Genomic DNA, 23,890 nt, shown 5'->3' with positions numbered 1-23,890 from the left:
TATATAGCAAATGTGTGGATAGCATTTAAAAAAATAAAAAATAAAAATAGAAATGAATGCCACCAGGCAACAAACTGTTGTATGCTCTGCAGCTGGTGTTGTCACACCAAAAAACATATGTGCAAAAACACCACTCAAAAAAATAACTGTGTTTGGAGCCTAATGGAAAAAAAACCCTGATATTTGTCATAAAGAGAGCTAAATTAAAATATAAGAATAATCTGCCAGGAAACTTTAAAGAAAAGATCAAGCGAATATTTTCTCTCCTGCCTTCCATACCTGAACAATATTGTTTTCTTTGAAAACCTTCCACAATCCCAACAATTTCTAGATATGTGAGCCATTGCATGCAGGACTAAGGCCTCTTTCACACGGGCGAGTTTTCCGCGCGGGTGCAATGCGTGAGGTGAACGCATTGCATCCGAACTGAATGTGGACCCATTCATTTCTATGTGCATGAGCGGTGGTTTTCACGCATCACTTGTGCGTTGCATGAAAATCGCAGCATGCTCTATATTGTGCGTTTTTCACGCAACGCAGGCCCCATAGAAGTAAATGGGGCTGCGTGCAAATTGCAAGCATCCGCAAGCAAGTGCAGATGTGGTGCGATTTTTACGCATGGTTGCTAGGAGATGATCAGGATGGGAACCCGATCATTATTATTTTCCCTTATAACATGGTTATAAGGGAAAATAATAGCATTCTTAATACAGAATGCTAAGTAAATTAGGGATGGAGGGGTTAAAAAAAAAATAATAATTAAACTCACCTTAACCACTTGTTCGCGCTGCCCGGCTTCTCTTCTTTCTTCTTCTTTGATGACCTGGGAGGAAAAGGACCTTTGGTGACGTCACTGCGCTCATCACATGGTCGATCACATGATCCATCACCTGTGAAGAAGTCCGGGTTCGGGTCTGGGTACCAAACATGCCGATTTTTCTCACGCATTAAAACGCTTTGCACTCGAGCGGAAAAATTGTGCATTTTCCCGCGACGCACCCGCGTCCTATCCTATCCGGCCCTCACACGCGACGACCGCGTGAAAGAGGCCTAAGAGTTCATTCTCATGACTGTATTACAGCTTTGTACAATCTCCAAGTGGTACAAAGCTGTAATATAGAACATTTAGAAAGATATGGGCTTCTTCTGTTTGCCTCCAACTTCATTTTGAGATGCAAGAGGTCCCTCAACATACAATACTAATTGTTTCCAGGATGACCATTATACAGTATGTTAAAACCATAACTGTATGGAAAAACTGGTAATTGGTTCTGAAGCCCCCAAAATATCAACCTGATATAAGAAACAGGAGGACTGAAGCAAATTAAAAGGGGTTGTCTGCTTATTTATATTGATATTAATATCAGATCAGCCGGGGACCAACTACCAGCACCCCACCAATCAGCTGTTTGAAGAGAAAGCAGCGCTCGTAGGAGTGCTGCCTTCTCTTTATTGTTTACTTGCTCTCCATTGCAACCGCAGCAGGGAGCAGGTGTAATTACATCTCAGCCATCCCATTCACTTCCCGTCAGCCAACCTGGACAATCAGAGCGCGTTTGAACTGCTTGATAAAGGGCTTCCTGCCAAAAAGCCCCAAAACATTGCACTATTCTGATGCCTACCTTCTTTAATGGCTGGATGAAATTAATTAATAATTAAGCATTCCACTGGACTTGTTATGGTATGCGAGAAGCCATCGCAAGTTGAATTCATCACATACTGAGGCCATCTCTTCTTGGGGGATTATTGTATATGAAATTAATAAGAACAAACTATGATGATGGGGACAGTGCTGCAATGATCCTTCAACAAGATGGATCTGCAGCAGGTAGCAAAGAGACCTTGCCACAACATCTTTTTAATTAATATGGAATCAGATGGAAAGAACCTCTGCATGCCTTCATAAGAATGCAGATACATACATACGTACAGTAAAAGCCCAATGCATACAGAATAGAGCCCTAATATGGAAGTGTGAATTACCCCTTGTCGGTTAGGTATTAGAGTCTGTAAAGGCCAAATATTAAAATTAGAAATTACTCTAGCTCATTAGTAAATAAGAAATTACCCTAGTTTATCAGTAAATTTTGGAGAATTCGAAATGAACAATTGGTATTAATGTTAAAAATTTGACTATAGATTCATTTGCTATGACCAGCATGTAGTATACAGTGGGATACAAAAGTTTGGGCACCCCTGGTCAAAATTACTGTTACTGTGAACTGTTAAGCAAGTTGAAGATGACATGATCCCCAAAAGTATGGGAACCAAAAGAGATTTGCATGCTCAGATAACTTTGCTAGGGTTAAGGCTTGTTCAAATTCATCATTAGGAAAGGCCAAATGATGCAGATTTCAAAGCTTTATAAATACACAGAGTCCTCTAACCTTGTCCTATAAGATAGCAGCCATGGGTTCTTCCAAGAAGCCCACAAAGCAGGAGAAGTCTATAAGAAGATAGCACAGTATTTTCAGGTTGCCATTTCCTCCTTCCAAATTGTAATTAAGGGCTCTTTCACACCTGCGTTCTTTTCTTCCGGCATAGAGTTCCGTCGTCGGGGCTCTATGCCGGAAGAATCCTGATCAGGATTATCCCCATGCATTCTGAATGGAGTGAAATCCGTTCAGGATGCATCAGGATGTCTTCAGTTCCGGTACGGAACGTTTTTTGGCCGGAGAAAATGCCGCAGCATGCTGCGCTTTTTGCTCCGGCCAAAAATCCTGAACACTTGCCGCAAGGCCGGATCCGGAATTAATGCCCATTGAAAGGCATTGATCCGGATCCGGCCTTAAGCTAAACGTCGTTTCGGCGCATTGCCGGAGCCGACATTTAGCTTTTTCTGAATGGTTACCATGGCTGCCGGGACGCTAAAGTCCTGGCAGCCATGGTAAAGTGTAGCGGGGAGCGGGGGAGCAGCATACTTACCGTCCGTGCGGCTCCCGGGGCGCTCCAGAGTGACGTCAGGGCGCCCCAAGCGCATGGATCACGTGATCGCATTGGACACGTCATCCATGCGCATGGGGCGCTCTGACGTCATTCTGGAGCGCCCCGGGAGCCGCACGGACTGTAAGTATACCGCTGCCCCGCTCCCCGCTCCTACTATGGCAACCAGGACTTTCATAGCGTCCTGGGTGCCATAGTAACACTGAAAGCATTTTGAAGACGGTTCCGTCTTCAAATGCTTTCAGTACACTTGCGTTTTTCCGGATCCGGAGTGTAATTCCGGCAAGTGGAGTACACGCCGGATCCGGACAACACAAGTCTGAAAGAGCACTAAGAAATAGGAGTTAACAGAAACAGTGGAGGTCAAGAGAAGGTCTGGAAGACCAAGATAGCTGCTCGTAGGATTGCTAGAAAGGCAAATCAGAACCCCCGCTTGACTGCAAAATACCTCAATCATGCTGTGGGGTTGTGTTGCAGTCAATGGCACGGGGAACATTTTACGGGTAGAGGGAAGAATGGTTTCAATTAAATTCCAGCAAATTCTGAAAGCAAATATTAACGCCAACAGTAAAAATGCTGAAGTTGAAAAGAAGATGGAAACTACAAATAGGTAATGATCCTAAACACACCTCAAAATCCACAATAGACTACCTCAAAGGGTGGTGAGGGTTTTACCATGGCCCTCACAGTCCCCTGATCTGAACATCATTGAACATTTGTGGATAGACCTCAATAGAGCAATGCATTCAAGGTGGCCCAGAAATCTCACACAACTGGAAGACTTTTGTAAGGAAGACTGGATAAAAATCCCTCAAACAAGAATTGAAAGACTGTCTTGGCTGTATACAAAAAGTGTTTACAAGCTTTAATACTTGCCAAAGAGGGTGATACTAGATACTAACCATACTGGGTCTTCAAAGTTTTGCTTCAGGCACTTTTCTTTTTTGTTATTTTAAAAATGTAAAAGATGAAAATAAAAAATAGTTTTTGCTTAAAGTACAAAGGTAATGTGTCATTTCTAACGTTATTCTTTTTGGAGGTCATTTACATTAAGGGCTCATGCACACGAACGTATTTTATTTCCGCTTCTGTTCCGGGGTTTTTTGCGGACCGTATGCAGAACCATTCACTTCAATGGGTCTGCAAAAACAATGGAAGGTACTCAGTGTGCATTCCGTTTCCGTTCCGCAAAAAGTAGTGCATGTCCTATTATTGTCCGCCAATCACGGTCCGAGGTGATTAATAAGTTACTGTTTCCGATCCGCAAAAAAAGGATCACATACGAAAACCATACGGATATGTTTTGTGGAATAACAGAACGGAAGAGGACTTAAATCCGAGAAAAAAAACAACTCAGATACGGAACGGACCGCAAAACAACAATGGTCGTGTGCATGAGCCCTAACAGTAATTTTGACCAGGGGTGCCCAGAATTTTGCATTCCACTGTATGTTACAATGAACAATTTAAAAATGTATCCTTTAAAATGCTCATATTTATCTTTTATCTCTGTATAATTTTTTCCCTATTATTTCCTTAAACACTCTTAAAGACTCATCTCTTAAGCATGACACAAGGTTTCATATTACTCCAGGGAGAGAATCTCTGTGTCATTCCCCAGCCCCTCAGGTCATGCATTATGAATAACAATGTGCATCAGTTTTGCCTGGGGAATATCTTTAACCCCTTAAAGGGAACCTGTCACCTGGATTTTGGGTATAGAGCTGAGGACATGGGTTGCTAGATGGCCGCTAGCACATCCGGAATACCCAGTCCCCATAGCTCTGTGTGCTTTTATTGTGTAATAAAAAACGATTTGATACATATGCAAATTAACCTGAGATGAGTCCTGTCCCTGAGATGAGTCCAGCAAGAAGGAGCCCAGCATCGGCCCGCATCCTCCGAATCTCCTCCTTGCTCCCAACGTTAGAAAGCTAGAGCGCTGTAATCTCGCGATGCGCGAGCTAGCACATGCGCAGTTCCTTCCCTGAGGCTGATGCCAGCACAGGGAAGGAACACTATGACGACACTGCATATGTGCTAGCTCGCGCATCGCGAGATTACGGTGCTCTAGCTTTCTGACTAAATCCCGGTGACAGGTTCCCTTTAATACAGAATGACTTAGATATAAGTCATCTGTGGGGGCTAGTTAGCAGTGTGCGTACATGTACAGTACATCAATCTGATTGCATGCGTGCAGATGCTGTGCCTGCTCAATCTCCATGGCAGCCCAACTGTAACTGACAGCCTGCCCCATTCTGATTCTGAACAGACAGGGGTGGAGATAACTTTATTGTGGGATAAGTTGTATTTATTTATTTTTTATTCATTTAGGTTTTATTGAGTTTTTGCAATATAACAATATAAAACTGTTGCAAATTCACGTGATATGAACATTTCAAGTATGATGTCTATAGAACTGTAATGGGTATATAGAACCCGACATCAAACAATATAAACCACGGAACAATATGAGGTAGAAATGCCCAAGTAGACATGTAGATTATGATAGTAGACAAACAGACGAGACATTAGACAAGGGGGCAGGGGGGAGGGAAGGAGGGAGAAGGGAAAGGGGTTGCAGTTTCTTTTGAAGAGGTTAGACCTGCGCATCCCGAAATGAGGCTGAGGAGCAAAAGGCTTCCCAGGGGCTCCATGTCTTCACATATCGTAAGGTGTCAGCGGGTGTAATACTAATGAGGTCTTCTAGTCTCTGATACAGGGCGATTTCATCAAACCACTCCTCAGGCGAGCGGGGATAGGTGGATTTCCAATGCCTGGGAATCACCGCCTTCGCTGCCTGTACCATGTATTTTAGGAGGGATTTCTTATATGCTGGGACATTCAGGACACAGTTGAACAGCAAGAGGGCCTCTGGAGTATTTTGAATGGGGACACCTGTGACTTCCTTGATTGTTTTATGAACAAAGTTCCAGAAAGGCCGTAAGCCGCTACAATTCCACCACACGTGGATCATCGTGGCCTCCTCCGTGAGACACCTCCAGCAACGGTCCGATACTGTCGAGAACCATTTGTGCAGTAACGCTGGTACTCTGTACCATCTAGATACATTTTGTAGCTCGTTTCTTGAGCTTTGGCCGAAATTATTGATTTGTGCGATAGAAGGAAGCATCTGTTCCACTGGGCTGGGATATAGTGGTTTCCCAGATCCCACTCCCAGGCTTGACAATATGGAGGAAGGCATGAGGATGGCTGGTGTAGCATAGCATATATAGCAGCTTGTACACAGAAGATATGGGGTGTAAGACCGCTGAGGGAGAAACACACATCTGCTCAAACTAAGTGAGTTTTCGGGCTAGAGTGTGGGTTTTGCTTAAAGAGGTATAAAAGTGCTGAAGCTGCAGATACTCGAAGGAATTAAGAGTTAATGGAGTTTCTAGTATTTGGGACAGAGGTTTCAGTGTGGGACTGGAAAGGACATGGTAGAACCTGATCAGGCGGATTCTTGTGCCCTGAAGAAAGGGTCTGGGGTGGGCGACCTGGAGGGAATCTGGGGTGGTCAGTTACCGGTACTAGAGGGCCTTTGGGGTCAATCAATTAAGTTGGGCGACCTATGAATGCTAAGGTTGCAAGGGTATGATAGGCAGAAAAGGACAATTGCGATAACGTATGATGTGGAGAGCCCACCAACCATGGGAGGGTTATTACAGAACATGGTGAGGTGTCCTGTGTAATTTGCACCCATGATTTGGATGTGTCAGTATGCGTCATGTCCAACAGTCGGGCATAGGCTGCAGAGTGGTAGTATAGTCGACAGTCTGGGAGACCCACCCCTCCAGTTTCCTTGGTGCGAGTCATTATCTCCCATTTTATCCATGGTCGGCCAGGAGCCCACACAAACTGTGTGAAGCATCTGCGAAGTTGGGACCAGAATCTGGACGGGATGCGAAGGGGGATGGTTTGTAAAAGGTACAGTAGTTTTGGTAAGAGGGTCATCTTTAATATAATGATCCTACCAAACCAGGAAAAGTCTCGTTTGCACCATCCATCTAGGTCTTTTTGGAACTGTAGGAGAAGGGGCGTGAAGTTCAGTTTATGGAGTCGTGAGAGATCTGCTGTCACATTTATCCCCAGATATGTTATACCACTTGGTGGCCAAGCAAAGGGAAAAGAAGCCTTGAGGGCGGGGGTCAGGTTGTTTGGCAAAGAGACATCCAGGGCCTCCGATTTAGACATGTTAATTTTGAAATTGGACCAAGCACCAAAGTGATATATCACCCGAAGCAAAGATGGCAAAGAAATGCGTGGGTTGGTTATGTAAAGAAGGAGATCAACTGCAAACGCCGCACATTTATATTCTTGTGATCCAATCTTTATTCCCGAGATATCTGGATTGGCGCGTATCGAGGCCAGCAGGTGTTCCATGACCAGGACGTATAGCAAGGGGGATAATGGGCAGCCTTGCCATGTCCCATTGTGGATTGGAAAGGGGGGGGGGAAAGGGCTCCATTTACTTTAACTCTAGCAGTGGGGTGTTGGTATAAGGTCAGGATCTTTGACAGGAATATCGGGCCAAGGCCTATGTGTGGGAGAGCCTCTCGGATGGAGCGCCAAGATATCCGATCGAACGCCTTTTCTGCATCTAGGGAAAGTATCATGAGGGGGATCTTCTTTGATTTGGCATAATGGATGATATCTAAGGTTTTAAGAGTGTTATCCCAGGCCTCCCTTCCCGGCACAAATCCGACCTGGTCATTGCAGATCAGTGAAGGTAGATAAGTATTCAATCTATTTGCCATTAATTTGGCAAAAATCTTAAGATCTACATTCAAAAGAGAGATAGGACGGTAGCTGGCACACAGGTGCGGGTCTTTTCCCGATTTCGGGATAACAGTGATATGAGCCTCGGTGGTCTGCGCCGGGAAGGGGAGCCCAGGAGACACTCCATTGAAGACTTGGAGCAGGATAGGGGAGAGGGTGGAAGTGAAGGATTTGTAGAACCTAGCTGTAAACCCATAGGGGGCAGGGCTCTTACCGAGCGACTTAAGTACTATTTGAAGTTCAGTGTCCGTGAATGGGGTCTCCAGAGTGGAAGAGTCAAGCGTGGATAATTTGGGAAGTAGGAGAGGAGGGTCGGGAGATTTACTCACTGCTTGAGGGGATGTTTGGGGTAGGTTGTAGAGCTTCGAGTAGAAGGAGTGGAAAGCGGCTGCGATGTCCGTGGTGGTATGTACCATACGGTCTTGGGAGTTTTTGATAGCGGGAATGTGGGAGGATGCCAGTCTTCCCCTTAGAGCCCTTGCCAACATACGGCCACTTTTGTTTCCATATTCGTAGAATTTACTCCTGCATATTTGTATTATACGTTTATAGGATGCTTCTAGGAGGCGTTTAGCTTCCATGCGTGCATTCTGGAGATCATGGAGAGTTTGCAGGGTAAGTGCTCGTTTGTGGGCAAGTTCCAGGGAAGTGACTTTTTGTAGAGCAAGTTTAAGAGAGTGGGCTTTCTCCTTTTTGAGACGAGAGCTGACCCACCACAACACCGGCAGATGCAGATAGAAAATGATGATCACCAGCAGTTTGAGAGCATGAAGACAGGGAAAGAGGATAGGCAAGTATCTAAGAACCAGCATGTAACATTTAGTATATAGAGGTCTTAGTAGTCCCAGGCAGGTTACGCAGGGAGCCCCTCAGGTGGTGAGGTGGGGTGGGGATCTTTGTCTCAGGCTCCCTGGTCTTTTCTGGCGTCGTCCTCTTGAGGTCGTTGCAGAGGATCTAGAAGCGCCGTCAGCAGGTGATGGACGACGTCGTCTCGACGACTCAGGAACAGGCGGAAGAAGAGACGGCCAGGGCCCCAAGTCCACCGGCGGCAAGTCCAGCTGCTGCAGAAAGTGGGGAAGATCTGTAGGGTCCCGGAGGGTGACAACTTGTTCCTTGGGGCCCGCAAGTAGAGCAAAAGGGAAGCCCCAGCAGTAAGGAATGTTGCGCTCTTTGAGGACGTTCAAGAGTGGACGCAGGGCAGCACGCTGGGCTAGGGTATGGCGGGCTAGGTCCTGTATTAAGATAAAGGGGGCACCTTCATAGGACAGGGACGACATCTGTCGGGTTTTGAGCAGGATCTGATCCTTGATAGCATAGAAGTGGACTCTGCAAATGACGTCCCTTGGCTTCGAGGGATCAGTGTTGGCCTCAATGCCCTGTGAGCTCTGTCGATTTCGATGTTGGAGCTTGGTGGACGTCCCAGGAGATCATTGAAGATTTTCACAATGGTGGGTAAAAGTACCGCCTGCGTTATCGACTCAAGAAGGCCATACTTGTGTGAATTCTCTTTTACATTCTTGTAAGATGTTAGCTGCAAATCTGGAGGTCCGCCTTGGTGGGTAGCGAACACATCAGGTTGCGTAAGTCCGCCATAGTGGGTGGCCGAGAGTCCTCATCAAACTGAGGAGCAGGGGACGAGGGTCTCTGGAATGATTGTGAAAAGCCCTTGGGGGCTATCGCTGTCAAGGCGGCCGGGGTCTGTGCGCCTGGTGAAACAGCGCCATCGTGGCATGGGTGGGATCCGTCCCATAATGAGCCTGTGGACCAGTGCGGGGATGCCGCCAGGGATGGCCCAGGAGAGAGGGGCGAGAGGGGTTCCCGCAACAGGCATGGGGGAGAAGCCATAATCCACGGTGAGTTCGGGGCCTCCCTGTCAGCCTCTCCGGGCTGCCCCCGGTAAGAAGGTTCACCCTGCATCAGGGAATGTCTCATGTGGCTGGCTGGAGCACATAACCAGGGGGACCCAGTAGGAGATCCTGTCCCGGGGCGCAGTGAGGCCGCTGATGGGCTGGAGGTACCATGTCCCCGGGTAATGGAGTGAGAGGCGGTCTGAGGAGCCCTCTGTAACAGGGGGAAGTCTTCTGCACTGACCTGCGTTGCTGGAGAGTGCGGGGACAGCGCGGCGGCTGTCAGGCTCTCTCTCTGAGCCGGAGGTGGGAGCTCAGGGCGCGGTCCAGGGCCTCCTTTTTCCAGGCTATGGGGCGTCTGGACTTGACCGGGATCACTGAGCAGAGTCGGCACTGATGCGGACCGGGATCTGCGCCGATCCGGTGAGTGGTGGGGAGATACTGGTGCCGCTAAAGTTGTTACAGGCGGATTCGTGGCAGTGCAGGCGGCGCCATCTTGGAAGCGCTCGGCGCGCTCAGTCATGTAGGGGGCCCAAAGTCGCAGGCTGTCTGGCAAAGAGCCTTGGTAAGTCCCCTTGTGAGGATGTCAGGGAGGCCACAGAGCGGGCCCTGCCCTTTTTGGTCACCTTGCCCATTGATGGTGAGTAGCTGGAGGTGGTTTTTCTCCGGTGCTGTGGAGGAGCTCGTAGCAAACATGTCCTCACTCCTGCATAGCTGACCACGCCCCGATAAGTTGTATTTTTTAAGGGCACCATTTAATTTACCATGTCTGTTATTGGAGAATGGTAAATAAAATTCTTTCTGGGGTTAAATAAAAAAAAAAAACAATACCACAATTTCGCAAAGGTTTTTGGGATTTGACATTACGGCTTTCACTGTAAGTTAAAAATGACATGACATCCTTATTCTGCGGCTCAATACAAATAAGGTGATACCAAATTTGTATATTTTTTTTTGTTTCACTACTTTAAAAAAAAAAAAAACATAAAAAAAGAAACATTTTCTTTGCATCGCCATTTTTTGACAGCCATAACTTTTTTTATATTTCAGTCTAGAGGGCTGTATGAGGGCTTATTTTTAGTGCAACAAATTGTAGTTTTTATTGGCACCATTTTTGTGGTACGTACGGCTTTTTGATTGCCGTTATTAAATTTTGGGGGGTTGGGGGAAAAAAATGGCGAATTGTGTGGTTTCCATTTTTTTGTTCACCGCACAGGAATTAAAAATATATATTTTAATAGTTTCGACAGCGGAGATACCTGACATTTATTTTTTGATTCTTAATATATTTTTATAAGTAAAATTGGGAAAGGGGGGTGATTTAAACTTTTAATATTTTGTATTTTTTTTTCACTTTTACAGTAATAGCTTTTAACCCCTTTAGGGGGCTAGAACCTGTAATCTTTTGATCCCTTGTCCAATTCACCCTAAGGCCTCATGCACACAACCGTGCTGTGTTTTAGGTTCTGCAAATTGAGTATCCGCAAAACACAGATGCCCGCTATGTTCCAATTTGCGGAACTGAACGGGTCGCCCATTATAGAAATGCCTAGAATAGGACATGTTGGATTATTAAATTTTTTTGCAGGGCCACGGAACAGAGCAACAGATGCAGACAGCACACAGAGTGCAGTCCGCATCTTTTGTGGGCCCATTGAAGTGAATGGGTCCGCATCCCAGCAGCAGAAAATGCAGCTCGGATGTGGACCCAAACAACAGTCATGAGCATGAGGCCTAATAGAGATCTATTAGGATGAATAGGATTTTGACACACTGCCTGCTGAGCTGTGATTTGTGCACAGCTTAGCAGGGAGCTTACCATGGCAGCCTGGTAAGCTTCATAAGCATCCAGGCTGCCATGGTAACCGATCAGAGCCCCACGATTTCACTTCTCCGATTGGAAGGCAGAGGGAGCCACATCCCTCTGCCTAACTCCACAGATGTCGCGATTAGTGTTGACCATGGCATCTGAGGTGTTAAATGACAGGGTTTGGCATGATCACCGTTCCATATCTCTGTGTGGCCAGATGCCACTGCAGCAGCCCTCTCTATACATTCCTTCAACCACCGTGACATACCGGTTTAATAGTGCTAAATAGAGATTATTATTATTTGTTGTATCTTTCTTAGGAGAGTGGAAAACAAGACAGTAATTCCACCATTGCTTTTTGCGTTATAAAGTTTGTGACACTCGCCACAAGATGGGGGATTTATTAACTCTGTTACACTCCAATGTTTTTTTTATATATATTTTTTGTTTAGCATGTTATTGGAGATCCTGTGCTAAAGAGAAATTAATATAACACAAAGTGAGTTAGAAAAATATGGATGGATATTTGGAAGATACAAGATGTTGCACCATTAAGCTTATTGTACAACCTGCATCTTCTATAATCTGGCCCAGATGTCCATGTTTATGGTCCTCTAGCTGCTCATAGAGATTGATTACCTTTTTTCATGTTCTGCATGAAATCCTTTCTGCTTCACTGAGTGTGAATAAGGTCAGAAAAAAAGATCAGTAAGTTCTTTTGTGCATAACACCTTCAATATTTTTTTTATTTTTGCCACTAAGATGTTTTTTATTTTTTTAAAAATTGCATGAAGGCACTTAATAGCACTTCAGTGCTAACATTTATAAAGGAACTGTCTCTGCTTAGCCATTTGGAATCTATATTCTCCATAGTACTTGTTCTCTCCTGTCCTCCATATATTATGTGTGGCACTTTTTATGTGCGTTCTGCATGATCTGAGTTGAAAAACATGATGATTACAACTACGGGTGGGTATGCAAGTTAGACTGACTCACAATTGTCCCTTGATCCCCTTTTCTAAGGGGCATCATTGCAAGAATGTCAGAGGGTCATTCAGTGCTGTCAATAGCTAGCTTTACACTGGGGAAAAAATTCCATGAAAACACAATCCCTATGAATGAGCAGTTACCTCTGTATTTTTTCTGATGTTGGGCTCTCATGGCAGGTATACGGCTGACAATTTGCAGTCTTCTAGTAAATATAGTAGATGTGATATTTGGAGTGTAAATGGCCAGATAAATCAATGATGAATACAACATTGTGAATACTGTGAGAAAATATTCATTAGTTCTATATAAAACGTCCATCACAATGACCTAATATTTGCAGTATAATTTTCATAGTGTGTCATGCCTCATGATGAATGTCTTATATGTTACAGGTGGTAACTCTACGTCTGGCGCCACCCCAATATTTTATGTCTACAGGGTGACTAACAAGTCATGGCCATATAATAGAACATTTGATTGGCTGGTAATTATTGTGTTAAGATGACCGGACCATTGTATAAAATTAGTACATTTAACTTTTTGTGTCACCCCTATCTCCTCATAGATTGTAAGCTCTTGTGAATGGGGCCCTCATTCCTCTTGTTTGAGTTTTTGACTTGTTTGTTGCTATGTTATTTATGGCTTTGTTTGTACATGAACCCTCTGATTGTAAAGCACTGCGGAATATGTTGGCGATATATAAATATGAATTATTATTATGGCAGTTAGCAAGTGTCTTTGTATTGAAATTTCATTTTAAAGGGAGCCTGTCACGTTGAACATGGTGTTTGAGCTGCAGGCAGCAAGTTTTAGAGGAAGACGAGCTGAGCAGAGTGATGTATATTTTTGTGGGAAAAGATTCAGTAAAAATGTAAATTCCTGCTCGTTCTTGGCTTTGAAGTCAGGGAGGCGGTCCTATCAGTGATTGGAAGCCTTCCCTCTATGACTGTGTATATACAGATACAGTCATGTGAAAAAATTAGGACACCCTTTGAAAGCATGTGGTTTTTTGTAACATTTTTAATAAATGGTTATTTCATCTCCGTTTCAACAATACAGAGAGATTAAAGTAATCCAACTAAACAAAGAAAACTGAAGAAAAGTCTTTTCAAGATCTTCTGTAAATGTCATTCTACAAAAATGCCTATTCTAACTGAGGAAAAAGATAGGACACCCTCACATGTATTCCCTCTTAAATTGGCTCAGATCTCACACCAGGTGCACATAATTAGTAGATCGTTACTCTGCATGTTGAATGAGGCTTGCCCTATTTAAACCTCAGACATTTAGTTTGGTGTGCTCCTGACTGTTGAAGTGAGAGTGAGCACCATGGTGAGAGCAAAAGAGCTGTCAGAGGACTTCAGAAAAAAGATTGTAGCAGCCTATGAGTCTGGGAAGGGATTTAAAAAGATCTCAAAAGATTTTGAAATCAGCCATTCCACTGTCCGGAAGATAGTCTACAAGTGGAGGGCTTTCAAAACAACTGCCAACATGCCCAGGACTGGTCGCCCCAGCAAGTTCACCCCAAGAGCAGACTGCAAGATGCTAAAAGAGGTCTCCAAAAACCCTAAAGTGTCATCTCGAGAACTACAGCAGGCTCTGGCTACTGTTGATGTAGAAGTACATGCCTCTACAATCAGAAAGAGACTGTACAAGTTTAACTTGCATGGGAGGTGTGCAAGGAGGAAACCTTTGCTTTCCAAGAGAAACATCGAGGCCAGACTGACATTTGCCAGAGATAAATTTGACAAAGACCAGGACTTCTGGAATAATGTTCTTTGGACAGATGAGTCCAAAATTGAATTATTTGGACACAACAGCAGAGGACATGTTTGGCGTAAACCAAACACAGCATTCCAAGAAAAGAACCTCATACCAACTGTGAAGCATGGAGGTGGAAGTGTCATGGTTTGGGGCTGCTTTGCTGCAGCAGGACCTGGTCAGCTCACCATCATAGAATCCACGATGAATTCTACTGTGTATCAGAAGGTGCTTGAAGAACATGTGAGACCATCAGTTAGAAAATTAAAGCTGAAGCGGAACTGGACCATGCAACATGACAATGACCCAAAACATACTAGTAAATCAACCAAAGATTGGCTGAAAAAGAAGAAATGGAGAGTCCTGGAATGGCCAAGTCAAAGTCCAGATTTGAATCCCATTGAGATGCTGTGGGGTGACTTGAAAAGGGCTGTACGTGCAAGAAACCCCTCAAACATCTCACAGCTGAAAAAGTTCTGCATTGAGGAGTGGGGTAAAATTTCCTCAGACCGATGTCGAAGACTGGTAGATGGCTACAAGAACCGTCTCACTGCAGTTATTTCAGCCAAAGGAGGTAACACTCGCTATTAGGGGCAAGGGTGTCCTATCTTTTTCCTCAGTTAGAATAGGCATTTTTGTAGAATGACATTTACAGAAGATCTTGAAAAGACTTTTCTTCAGTTTTCTTTGTTTAGTTGGATTACTTTAATCTCTCTGTATTGTTGAAACGGAGATGAAATAACCATTTATTAAAAATGTTACAAAAAAACACATGCTTTCAAAGGGTGTCCTAATTTTTTCACATGACTGTAGCTGTCAATCACTGATAGGACCGTCTCCTAGACTTAAAAGCTCAGAATAAGCAGGAATATGAACAAATAAAATACAGGTTACATGGAATCTTTTCTCACAAAACTATATATCAATCTGCTCAGCAACCCCTGCTTTATAACAAGCTACCTGCAGCTTACATTGCATTTTTATGGTGACGGGTTCTCCTTAATGTTGCTTATATATGACCAACATTCCACTGGAGTGTTCAGAGATTGTCCTCACTTCCATAAGCCTCTCACAATCTAATATCCTCTATCTCATATACATACTAAGACAGGTAGTTATCCTATCAGTATGTTTTTGAATTATGGGAGGAAACCAGAAAAACTCATGCTAGCACAAGGAGAACATACTTGTTCTTGTTTTATTTTACCCCTCAAAACATAAGTATAGTGGATAATGTGCTCACTTTAAGAAATGAAACGGGTTTTCAGCACTACTGAAATTAGTAAAGATTACAGTGTTTAGTAATAATAATATTAATATATTAATAATAATATTAGTATTAAAAATATCTAACATTGAGTACACATTTAGGGATTCTGTGAAATGGTGGGTTGATTGATGATCAATTGCAGAACCCTTACACAAAAAACATGGAAAAGCCATGAAAATCCAGGTTCACAGTCTGTGTATTTGCAGCATTTTGGGGACTTTTTTTTTACCCAATGACTTAAATGGATTAAAACATTAAAATAAAAAATTATTCGAATTTGACATGAGACTGAGATGCAAGATTTTATTTTCCCTTTAAAGGGATTGTCTCATCAAAAGACAACCTCTTTAAAAGAGTTGTCTTTGAATATATCATTTCTAACCATGCCCATGCTGTGTGAAGAAAATAAAAAAACAAACTCCATAGAAGATGGAGACATGGCAAGTATGATCCTTTCAGTAGTGGAGGCAGGCTGCCAGTCATTTACTATCAGAAATAGGACTATATTAGATGTATTTCTGGCACAGATTGCGGTGCAAAGGTAAATTGTTCCGCAATCTGCGAATTTACCCTCTAAAAAAGTGGGTGTGGCATAGAAAATGGTCTAAATGTAAGCCAGCAAGGAAGCTGGCTTATATTTAGACTGGCGATGGATACACCGAAGTTATGTAGAGGCGCTAGCGCAGGGGCTTATTAAGGCTGGAGTCTAAAACCCCCTATGTATTCCCAGACAACTCCTTTACGCTGAATACTGCTATGGTACCAGATTGCGATATGTATTGCTATATCTGGCTACAGGGGCAGATTGACCATACTCTACAGGGAAAGTACGCAGTGGGGATATGCCCAGGGGGCCACCTGAGTACTCCTCACAGCCGCTGGCCAGGTACATATGGTCTGATGCTCTCAGTATTTATTAATGCTAGGAGTATCAGGTACTTATGCACCTTGCTGGCAGCCGCAGTTACCCTCCTGAATTGTACTGTATCACTGTCCTCAGTATGATGATAGGGCAGTATTTTATGCTGCCCTGTGGTACTTGGTATATGTGGTATTTTAGATGAAAGGCTGTCCACATGATAGCTCGAGGGCATTAGTCCAACCTGCGCTGCTGTTTAGTAGTTGATCTCCACTCTGAGGGAACCCACCACTATGATTTCCATATGCCTTAATACAACATATGAACAAGGACTTAACCTTTAACTTTTTCTGCAGATATATGGAGGGATGTTGGTTCTCCTCAGCTCTAAAATAATTACTATTGTGAGTTGCAACTTGACCCAAGAGTCTGGTAGGTAACAAAGTCTTTATATATATATATATTTATATATATATATATATATATATATATATATATATAGTTTTCTTGGATATTGTATTGGTCCAGTTCAAGCATTTGCATTATGTAATTGAGACAGAAGGACAAATACATCTTCTTGTAAAGAGCATGGTGGCATCACACTTTATGAACAGTGTTAAAAGCAAATCATCTCAGCCGCTGGGAAAAATGAAACAAGATAGATAGTAACAACATCCAGACAAAAGAATTAGCTCTTCTAAAAGCTCCACCACCTGTTACAAAAGGTCTCACTTCCAGCAGCTGAATGCACTACATAGTTCTTTGTTCCTCTATTTCATCTCATCTTATTTGGCTCGTAATCCTTTGCTGTGTGAAAGACCTATAGACAGTGTACAAGTATAGAGATCATAAGAACATGGAGAACTTTTCTCTGATGTGGTTTTTGTGTTTTCCTTACTGAATACCATTCAGAATAATAACACGGATAAGGATGACCTTGTAGATACATAGACATTGTTGTAATGCAGCATCTTATGGTGGACCATTCAGTGGCATATGGAGCTGTGGAGTGCCCATGACTCCGTAGTAGACTCCCTTGCCATGTGCAAGCAGCCTAAGCTAAATTATCCCTCCAAATGGTTTCCAAGATTTTTCCCTATTGGACATCAAATAAAAAAAGCTGCAGCATTTAATAGTGTTTTATGTGAGATGATGCAAGCACAAAAATGAATATCTACTAGCACTAACGTGATTTTGCAACATTTTTGCTCCAGATTTCACTTGGTTGTCATGGTGTAACCTATGGTGTGAAAATAAGGGAAGAATTGTGTTGTTATTCAAACATCTTTTCACTAACCATACCTTGCTTGACAAAATTTTCCCCCAAAAATAATAACCTATGTACCATTATATTATGTTATGTCTGATTTATGTATCAACTTTTCACAGATATTTTTTGTTTTTTTTATGAAACGGAGGGTGGTACAGCTCTGTTTCTCGAACTTAGGTGTCATTTAGATAAACGGTTTAAAACTTGATGTAAAACTCAAATTCTGTCAGCTAAAACCTGATGATTTTCCATGCGCGTAGAACTAATACTAAAAAATAAAAACAGAAGAATGTCCACCTAGCTTCTCCCATGATAAATGGACTACACACGGATGGCATCCGTGTGTTGTCTGTATTTTTGCATGGGCCCTTCGATTTGAATGAGCAAGTCTAGGATATAATAGTGCATGCTGCGATTTTCTCTGAAAGGCCCAACGATCTATGAAGAAAATCAAACATGTTAACTGGCCCATTGACTTTAATGTCTCAGTGTTCATTCTGTATGCTGTGCATTCTACACAGCGGTGAAAATTGCTCATCTGAATAAGCCCTAAGTGAACAGCATAAGTGCCATATTTATAAAAATGTCATCCACTTAAAAAAGAAGTCAATTCCTCAGAAATTTGGGGCTTTGCACTTTGCATTCTGCATTGCCTGGGAGCAATTGACACAAGCATACTGAAAAAAAATTGGTGGGGCATAAATTGGTGGGGCATGGGGGGTCCATACTGTTTTGCTATGGGGCCCTTGGAGATCTATGTACTTCCCTGATTATTAGTTTTTAGAACTTTAAAGAGAGATAGAAATTTCATAAATTGTAAAATGATTAGGAGAAAAATAAAACAAATCTTTTAGTTTACCTATATAAAGAAGTCCACATAAAAAAAAGAACTTTATTAAACTTTGAGCTAGGTTATTTGCTTTTAAGCACCCTTAGTGTTTATCTTGAAAGACTATACCTTAAAAGTAACACATTTATGATTATCAAAGTGCCTTCTTAAAAGGAAACCAGCCATTGTGTCTTCTCTTTTTCGGCCTTAATTGGCATCACATTTGAAACGCAGTAAGAATCCCCTGGAGAGTAGTTGCCAAAGACTTGTTTTGAATTAAAGTCCTAAATGATCCTTGCTGAAACCTTAGCAGACATAAACAGACAAAATGCAGCTCTGTGCACTCTAATGTGGCTGGAGAGCTGACATGAATGTAATATGCCAGAATAAAGCTTTGTTCTATTCCTGAGGCACACCAAGTTCTGGCCGAACCCCTGAGATGCCAGCTGTGAATTTCATTTACTGTCTGAACGGGACAGTTCGTCCAAACAATTTAGGTCAGTTTTTGGCAATTGCTTTCTACCTTGTTATTTTTTCATTATTAGACAATTTTCTTTCTTTCTTTTTTACTAACAATGTACTAAATCTGAAGTACTGTAGTTTCCTTTAGATGATCGTTAAAAATAAGTCACTTGACATAATTTGCAACATACAGCCAGTGCAAAATCTGGATTCTATTTTATCCTGGAAATTCTTGAATTATGCTACATAAAATACAATTGTGACCTTTCTGCAATTCTTGTCAGAATCTCATGTGTCTAGCTATAGTAATAAATGACAAGGCTAAGTACTTGTTAGATGCATACTTGCCAAGATTCCTATCTGGAAAGTCAAGACTGATTACATCTATTTCACATTCACCCAAATCTCTCATAAATGCTCAGTTTGTAAATAATTTTGAATATGTTCAACTATATTGCAAGATGGAGGATTTCTGGTCCAACATTGACAAAGTCTAAAATTTCCTGCGAATGCATACATACAGTTCAGACGGATTCCGAGCTTGAGCTGGCACAATTATTGGCAGCCATATTATGTTCATAGGTAAAGCAAGCATGCGCCATGAACTAGGAAGATATTTGAAAGGTGAGATATCTGCTTTACACAGTAATTGATAAATGATATGGCATTTAGTAGTCCAAAGTAAATGGTAAGAGGAATAGCTAGAAGTAACAGCCACATCTGACCCTGGCACTTAAGGGTGCCCAAAGTCACCTTTGCTAAGTATAAAACACCAGTATTATAAATGGTACATGGTAAACGTTTGCAAATAACCACACTAATCAGGTGGAATATTACAACCAAATGGGCCAATATCTGACCAGCAAACATCTATATGATAGGATGGATGAAATCAGAGTTATTTCTTAAAGGGAATCTATCACCATCACCCAGGACTATTGTCTGCTGTAATACTGTACATGAGTGGTGATGGGGATAAGGAGCACAGATCACTATCTGTACTCCTGCCTCCCCCTCCCCACACATTCGCCCACTGTCAGCAATCAAAGCTGTGCTGAAATACATTGTTGGTAATGCCATGCATGCACACGAGTCTATTTCTATTGTACTAGCATGGCACAGCAGTCCGGATTGTATATTTCTATCTGCAGTAGTAGTCTTATCTGCAGTACTAGTCGTGTCCAAGATTGTGGCGACATTGTGGTTTTATTTAAGTGATGAAGGACTGAAGATAGAGTGTCAACTTCTGGGACTTTCACAATCTCAAAGACTGGGATTGATATACCTATCAAATTTTTATGCATTTTGTGGGGTTTCGTTTTTGTTTTTTTCTTCGTTTAATGATGTATTTAATTCCAGCTCCAGATAAAAGTCTATGGAAAATATTAAATGCTGGAGAAACCATGGAGTCTAGAGTTTCTCCAGCTGGCATGGAGTCTAGAGTTTTTGTCCTCATTGCCTGGCGTCTTTCTTCTCTAAATAAAATTTTAGAACATGTTTTTTTTTGTTGTTTTTTTTGCAAGGCATTCTTTACCAATTTTTCCCCCCACACAGCTCTATAAAGGAAGTGAAATTACAAGGGGGCACCTACTTTCCTAAAAAAAAAACAAAAAAAAACGCTAGGCATACAGAAAATATAATTAAAAACTCAAGGTGGTAAAACACACTATGGGGGTCATTTACTATACTGAAATAAGGCATATTAAGGCGCAGATGGCGGCGCACCGGTTAGTTGCATCACTATCTGCGACCTTGCCTTGCTCACGCCAGGTCTAAAATTGTGGGTGTGGTGTGGGTAGGGGAGGGGACGGGTCAGCAGGACTATCTCATTCACCATTTTCTATACCTGTTTTAGTCATTAAAATTTTTGTAAATGTAAGACAGCTTGGATGCTGTCTTACATTTAGAACTGGGGCTGCATGTGTTGAAGTTATGGAGAAGCCGGCACTTCTTCATAACTTCGATCCACCGCCAGGAATCCTAAAAGCCCTTTTTTTAATCCTTTAATCCTGAGGATAACCTGTTTAATGCAATATAAAGATACATCAAAGAAATTATGTTTTTTATGGTCTTGACTGGTCTTTATTGTTTGTTGATGCTTGTATATTGATGGCCTCAATAGCAATTCCCTAAGATATTTTGGCAAGAAAAGCCTATGATTCATGAAGTACTATACAGATGACAAGATTGTTATTACTTTTGGCGTTTATGTGATCTTTACAAGTTTCTTCAGTGACAAACTGCAAAGTGATATATATCAGTTATAGAGATCAAAATGTTCTGGAAGTCAGTGCTTGATCATGGAAACAAATACGTGATATCTGGTTCATATTCCTAATTCACTAAAGTTGACAAACCCTGTAGGTAACCCTATTGGGTTCAGGAAAACAATATGCCAAAAGTCATTTTATTTTAAATGATTCTAAATACACATTGCTCAAATATAGTTTGCATCATTCTGTTACCCCAACATTATTATGCAGTTCTCTAAGGAGGAGGAACACTAACCCCATATAATGCAATGTATCCAAAGAACAGCTGCACATGGATGTCCTGAGTCTCTTTTCATACAGTATACATCTATAAAAAGGTAAATGTCTGATAAAGGGCACAAATGTCGTGTGAACCGTGCCTGAATATAACTTCTGACTCATAAATAATTTCCCAGACAAATTCTCTGTATCACACTTGCACAAATTCTCTGTATTACACTTGCCTAGTGATCCCAGTGATAAATGATTGTGATGTATTTTCATACCTTTCTGAGAAGCCAGTGCCAACCTGATTCCATATTTATTGCTTCAAATGTAATTTGGATTAACCGGTTTTCCCTTATTTATGTTAAAATAGAGATAATACTTAACATGTCACGCTTCAATACTGAAGAAATATTTAATCTATTACAAAAGGTCGGGAAACTGAAAACTAATTCTATATGACTTCAAAATATACAAGCTCTCTAGAAAAAAAAACAAGATACAAAAAAACTAACCAATGGGAATTCCAGTTTGTATCCAAAATATAATCCAGTTTTTTACAAAACCAGTGATGCTCAAGTGAAGTGCTGGTCAGAATATACTAGGCAACTGCTTGAATAGCAATACACCAAAGAAAGTTAATTATCGGAAATGCTCCCACTAGCGGCAGTTGAGAAACACATGGCTGCTGTGAAAATTTCAAAAACAATGTTATGTATAACGGGAGCAATGGGAGAAATTCCAATAATAGTATGCTATGGAAATGCTATCCAAGCAATTCTCTACTGTAGGCCACTTTCACATGGTAAGTATTTGGTTATTATTTTGCATCAGTATTTGTACGCCAAAACCAGTTGTAGAACCTACAAAGAAAAAAGTATAATGGACAGATTTGTGGCTTTTCTGGTACATTGATTAAATACTGACCATGTGAAAGTGGCCCACATGTAAGGGTGAATAATCCCACAAAAACCTCTACAACTCAATATGCTTGACCTCGCGATTTAGTAATAACATTTAAAAAAAACTTGAGCCTGTGCCTTTCACAGCATAAAACATTTTTTTCCAGAAACATATGTAAAGGTGACCACATAGCAAGCACAAACAATACTTTGTTCTATCTTGCTGACAGTTTTCTTGTGCATTCTTGCACTTCTCAATACAGTACTATTCTATAGGTACAACAACACATGCTCAGATTCACAGGCAAAACCAGAGCAATTTCTCATACCCTAAAATGCCAGGTTGTATGGATGTTTAGTCTAGATGTATTGTGAAATTACTTATAGTTCTTCAGCATCAACCAGTTAGTGCTGTAAACCAGAACCCGACACAAGTGAGCATACTAAACACAATGTAGCAGCCTCTCCAGGCATGCACCACTTTACTACAATAGAACCAGAGGTTTGCATTACCTTTTGGAAAGTCTGTTCCAGCAGAGGCAGTTCACTCTCAGCTTGTTTCTTGTTATTCTTCTTTCGGCAGCAGGAAAAATAGACTCCTCTCATGTTTTCCCAAGGCACAAGTTTAAGAATATACTAAGTTTACAGTAGGCTCCACAATCCAACTTCCAGTGAAATGCTCCTCTCCATTCTAAATAAAAGTGCTGGAGATGTGTTCACCTAATGCAAGCTAACAAAGTGATGTCAACTCACACCCCTTCTCCTCCACACCCACCAGCCTTCTAATCCTTCCAGCAAAGGGATTGGCTGGCTCCCTCACCCAGGAGACTCAACTTGGCATTTCAGATGTCAACATGCGTTTCCAACACATAGCTGAACATCCATCCTGGGAGTGTGTGCACCAGAGAGCCTTATCCCTGCTGCAAGAAGTTCTGTCTTATGGCACCTTGCACATGCAGGTCTTATGTTGGCGAAGAAGGAAAGTAAATAGACAAGCCCACTTAACTATGTGTAGGATGAATAGGGATGAATGATTACATCAGTTTATAAGCAAACAGAATGGTTCCAGTATTCAATATAAGATAAGTATGCAAACTTTATTGAAGAGCCATAAAATCCATTTAAAACATCAGTACACATAACAATAACTGCTTGCGCATTTCAGGCATATACTGACTACATGGTGTAAAACATGGTGGTCTTCCAATAGTAAATAAGCACATTGTAATGTTACTGATAGAAAAGAAGAATTTGTGAGTACTGATAAAATTAAACAAATATGATAGTAGCGAAATCTATTAAACATACATATAACTGTAGTGTTCCACTACGTAAGGGTGGGCACTACTCAAGGCTCAATTGGGTCACGTTGTTCTCCACCTCCTGTGGAAAATGGTTATGGTATTTTATATTGCATTGTAATGTATAATTTCATGATTATCTCCTGTACCAGGCCTGTTAGGGGTGTAGTTCCTCCTCCTAGGCAGTAGAGGGAGCTAGGGAACCCCTAGTATATATAGTCAGGTCCAGTTCAGAGAGAAGGGGAGTGTGGTCAGAAGCCAGTGTGTACTTTAACCAGAGGATAGCTGGGAAGCAGCTTCTGACATGAAGCTAGTTAGCCCAGGTTCCTAGCTTGCACCCAGGAGAAGAAGTTGCCTCCTGAGGATATCTAGCACCTTGAAAAGTAC

The 23,890-nt window shown here is 42.0% G+C and overlaps 1 protein-coding gene across 1 annotated transcript in view; it reads right to left on the bottom strand.

Annotated features, from left to right (window-relative positions):
* TNS3 (tensin 3) overlaps nt 1-22,904 on the bottom strand; it is a 363,298-nt gene extending 340,394 nt beyond the window's left edge. The window contains exon 1 of the mRNA XM_040433526.1: nt 22,716-22,904. Coding sequence (XP_040289460.1) covers nt 22,716-22,808 — 93 coding nt within the window. The 5' untranslated portion in view covers nt 22,809-22,904. The remainder of the gene's footprint in view (nt 1-22,715) is intronic.
* Between the last annotated feature and the right edge of the window lie 986 nt (nt 22,905-23,890).

This window comes from Bufo bufo, chromosome 5 (assembly GCF_905171765.1).
Source record: "Bufo bufo chromosome 5, aBufBuf1.1, whole genome shotgun sequence".
NCBI lineage: Eukaryota > Metazoa > Chordata > Amphibia > Anura > Bufonidae > Bufo > Bufo bufo.
The sequence above is the reverse complement of the archived record's forward strand: the minus strand, read 5'-3'. Positions and strand labels throughout refer to the sequence as shown.